Below are 4740 nucleotides of genomic sequence, written 5' to 3' on the forward strand. Positions count from 1 at the left end.
GCTTAATATTTTGTATGCTTTTGTGGAACAGACTGAAAAGTACTGAGAAGTTACGAAGAACTTTGATTGCTTATCCTGAAGATAAATTTACTTGTTTAAACAAATGCAAACTATTGGCTAAAGTAGTTTATAATAATTGTTTAAAATTAATACATTAGATCTAATTATTCATAGGATGAGACACAAGAAGTTGCAGAATTTTCTTTCCCTACATTGATTCAAGAGGAGACTAAATTGGGAGAGTTATACAGAAAGACATGTGAAGTATTATTAGAGATTCACCAAATGAAGCAGAAAAATGATAGGTTGAAAGAATTAAAAGAAGAGTGGTTAGTTTAAGAATGAGTTATGTTTACTTTTATATTTTGATTTATATCAAAAAGTAACACTGACATAGAAGTAGAATTTTCAATTAGTCAGAGTGAATCATTTACAATTAAAAAAAGAAATGCACTTTGTATGTGCATTTGGCTTTGTTCATTTTATGAATATTATCTTAAAAAGGTATGTCTTCAAATGAAATATTTTAAATTATATTTTGTATAGATAAAATCAGAACATCTTGCAAGTGCTATACATTCTGAAATGGAAGACTATTTTTCAGAAGATTGTATTAGATTAATTATATGCTTTATGAATACACAAAATATTAAACCACAAAATGAGCAGGATTTACCATCAGATCCCAATGCTCCATTGTTTGAAGTTCAAGGACATAGGATAGTATCAACACAACGTCAAGGAGTTAGAATTGATCCAATATACAAGTTGTTTTTTCCTGATAAACAAGGTTAGACTGTCTAACAATGAATGAATTATGATACTATAACTAAACTAATTCATCTTAATTTAAACCTGCTTGAATGGAAGCGTGATTAGCATTGCAATAATTTTTAGATGATCAATCAAGACAAATATGTAATGCATTAGCATCTGTAACAGCTGCCATTTTAGCCTGTCCAGATTGGTCAAATCATCTTTGGTATCATTTATTTTCTCCTCACAAATTATCAGGCACTCAGGTCACGGGATTCCTAGTAAGCTGCATCAATATTATTCTTTGATGACAGTTTTATTGTTTATAGTTGGATTCAGCTATTAAAGAAGGAAGGTTATATGATTGTGGTGTAGTATTAGATGAAGAAGGAGAATATGGCAGACCAGAATACTTGCACAGAGCTGAAAAAGGAATGCTAACTTTGCACTCGCTTTATCTTCTTCTTTGGTGTAACTTTGGAACATTTTGTTTGAATTTATTGACTCAAGGAGATTCTAACATAAAAGTAACTGTAATATCATCATACCAAGCTGTTCGTCATTATTGCAAGTCTCAGTTAAGTTTAATGTGGTTACATATGACCACTAACATGGCACTAACTGATGATCAATTGTCTTTGCTAATTGTATGCTCCATGAAGAGAATGATTCAAGTATGATTGAGCTTATTTACTTGTAAAAATGTCTGCTCTGTACGAATAGATTTCATATCAAAGACCAATGGGATTGTTACATGATTTAGAAGAAAGGGATGCATATGAAAAAATGTGGCATGCTCAAATATTTGTTCCATCACTGAAAGAAGTTGAAGACAATGTAAGTATTAAAGTATTCTAATAATGATGATACTATTTAATAGTTTATGAGTTATTTGTCTAAATTGCAAGCTGATGACTTTGTGGCTAAATTAAACTTAAGGTTTAACAAATTATACCATTTCAAATACAATGCATATATTTTATTTATGTCCACAGAGAGCTTAGTTGTATTTATCCTCATGTGCCGACATTACAGCAGTTCACTCATTTTGTGCAAAGACACTGTGCTTCCTCTGAACATAGAGGGAAATATGATGTTTTAGTGAAACTAACAAATTCATATTCTCGTCTTCAGTCTTATAGTGCTTTATTACCATCTCTCATTGAATTCTATCAGTGGATTGTCACTGACTTGTCTCATGTTCTTACTCAAGAGGAAAGCACAAAAATTGGCATATGTAGTGCTGTGAGAGATGCTTCAGAAAAATATTCAAAAGATGTAGAATATCACTACACCAAATTATTTGAAGGAGTACAAAGTAGCGATTGATTTAGAAGTGATATTTATATTAATTTTTAGATGATTACAATGAATACTTGAAAGTGATAGACTTTTCAATTGGTGCTGGTGCTTGTGCCAATTTACAAAGAAAAAATGCAGTTCCATTGATGAATGATGCAGTGCCTGTTTTCAGATTTTTACCAGGAGTGACAAACGATGGGACAGAAGAAGAAAGAGACTTTCTATTTCTTGTAATTCAAGATATTGTAAGTATATTTAGATTTTTATTGCCATCCCCTAATTTTATTACTTCTGCATTAATTTTTGCTAAGATTGCTAGTTTCAAAGGAATTACTAACATGCACTAAGCATAAAATAAAGCATAGTTAGGAGTGCCAACACCCACCGTGTGGCACTCCTAACTATTGGCGCAGCGCCGCTTTTGTTTGGTAGCCGGCTCGAGCCGACTTCTATTGAAGAAATTTGACTGAACTATTTCTATTTATTTTAATAGGTTAATTTTCATAACAGCTTTTTAAGAGAGATAAATGAGCTGATCAAGCACAATGATACTCTGAAAAAGTATTTGTCTAAACTTCCAAATGAAGAGAATGCAGAGTTTATTGTGATGCCTCATGTACATCCATTAGCTGTCAATGAATATTCTTGTATTTTAGGCCAAAATGTGTCAAACAGAAGGTATAAAAATAATATAGTCATTACTGTATTTGCCCATTTAATTCAGGTCACTGTTAGAACTAGTACATAAACATCAAACTGAAACTGGATATGATTTAGATAAAATACAAGAAGAAATTGTGGCACATTTTATTGCTGGAAAACTCCCAATTGATAATTGCCAAACTAAACTCAAAATGCAGTTTCACTATAAGTTAATACACACTGACAAAAGCAAAATGGAACATCCAACTGAGTAAGTTTCATAATGACTTTATATATTCCTTTATTTATCTATATAGATTAATGCTCACACTTGACCAACTAAATGATGAACATATGAAAGTAAAACTGAAATGTATTTGTTTTATGTTTTAAAATTAAACTTGTCACTTAGATATTAATACCTCCAGATGAAGACTTTTTGATAGCTTTGAAGTATGAGTTATACACTCTTGATTATGATAAACTTGTAGAAGTGGCTCATTGTCTAAAAACAATTGCAGAACACATTATACAAGTATGATTTACTTAATCATCAATTATTGTATCTGTACTTATTTAACAGAAAATTAATGAGGGTCAAATTCTTAAAAATGACATTCTTGATCAGAATGTGGGAGATGTTTTACCAAAAATTGTTTATGATCAAGAAACTCAACATGACTCATTGAAGGTTTTTGATGACCTTGGAATGGACAAGTAAATGTGTCATCAAATGAATTACATTTATCCCAGTCTAGGCTTCAAAATACACACCGTTTGCGCATTGCAGCCATACCTATAAAGCATTTATTGACAACATTGCAAGTTATTGTAGAATGGATTAAAGATGGAATATATGATTTTCATACTTTACCAAAAGCAATGAAAGTGCCATTAGAAGATGAAGAAAAAATATTTGCTATTCAGAAAAATTACAAGCAAAGTATTGCTATTATTATTATTCTTTTAGGATTTCTTCCTCTTTAGATCACATTGATGAACTATCAGAGAAATTGAAAAGTATTGTTGCTGTTTTGACAGACTGTGAACAAGATCTTATAAAAAAGATTGATGAAGAGGTAGTGTGTTTCGAAATAGTAGAGTGATGGCTACATTTTTTATTTATAGCCTGAAATATCAATATTTCAATATTTAAGAAATTTGTCACTTGTTACTGATGACGATGAAAATCTTATTAAGCTATTTCCAAAACATATAAAACCCAGACACTACATGGCATTACGAATATGCTTAAGAAAGTAATTACAAGTAGATTAAGATATGACATTTTAATTGTATCAATAAATTTATATGTACATGTAGAGTTATTATTTGCATTGAAGAAGAACGACTTGACGAAGGCTTGCATAAGAACAAGTGGTCTGAATATGTTGAGGACCTATGGTCAGAAGAAAAACTAGAACACCTTAGAGAAATGGCAACTGTATTTGATTACACTCAAGTTTATGATCCAGTGAAAGGTGTATATGGCTTTGATGATGACGAAATCATAGCAGATGAAAGCATTATGACTGAAGAAGATGATAGCATGCCTACAGGGCCACAAGATTCTCCAAATTTAAGCAGACCTGAGACTGTTAGTGAAGAAGCTCCATCTGCAGCTCAAACTGGTGATCTTGACCTTAGTGCTGCAGCTGAAAAAGTTTCTTCTACAGATGTATCGGACTATCTTCGCTCGCTGAAATTAGATCAATACATTGAGGAGTTTATGGAGAATGACATTGATGGTATTGCATTGTTTTATATTGATGATGAAATACTAGAATCACTGGGTGTGGACACAAAGAAAGACAAGATTAAGATAAAGACCCGGTTTAAGCAATGGCTAAAAAAGTTTTTGTAGTGTAGTTTAAATCCTAACTTAGTTGACTTATTAGATTTAATTGTCCATATTATAGTGTTTTAGATTTGATAGAAACTATTTTTTTGCTGATTAGCTGATACTGTTACATTTATATAGCTACTTTTTTGCTGATTGTAAAAGTATTATTTTGCACTAATACATAAATAATTGATGTC

General features: G+C 31.2%; 1 protein-coding gene across 1 annotated transcript; it reads left to right on the forward strand.

The window, feature by feature from the left end:
* The first annotated feature begins 6 nt into the window (after window positions 1–6).
* Window positions 7–4729, forward strand: LOC109585641 (uncharacterized). The gene is made up of 19 exons (XM_020001779.1): window positions 7–122; window positions 175–329; window positions 384–504; window positions 547–790; window positions 898–1037; window positions 1086–1430; window positions 1480–1593; window positions 1637–1695; window positions 1752–2074; window positions 2116–2303; window positions 2552–2736; window positions 2783–2971; window positions 3018–3060; window positions 3113–3235; window positions 3284–3417; window positions 3459–3643; window positions 3688–3779; window positions 3829–3959; window positions 4024–4729. Exons 1-19 carry the CDS (start codon window positions 15–17, stop codon window positions 4562–4564), a joined length of 3420 nt encoding a protein of 1139 aa, XP_019857338.1. The 5' UTR covers window positions 7–14; the 3' UTR covers window positions 4565–4729.
* Window positions 4730–4740: the final 11 nt, after the last annotated feature.

This window comes from Amphimedon queenslandica, unplaced genomic scaffold, assembly GCF_000090795.2.
Source record: "Amphimedon queenslandica unplaced genomic scaffold, v1.1 AMPQUscaffold_13031, whole genome shotgun sequence".
Lineage (NCBI taxonomy): Eukaryota > Metazoa > Porifera > Demospongiae > Haplosclerida > Niphatidae > Amphimedon > Amphimedon queenslandica.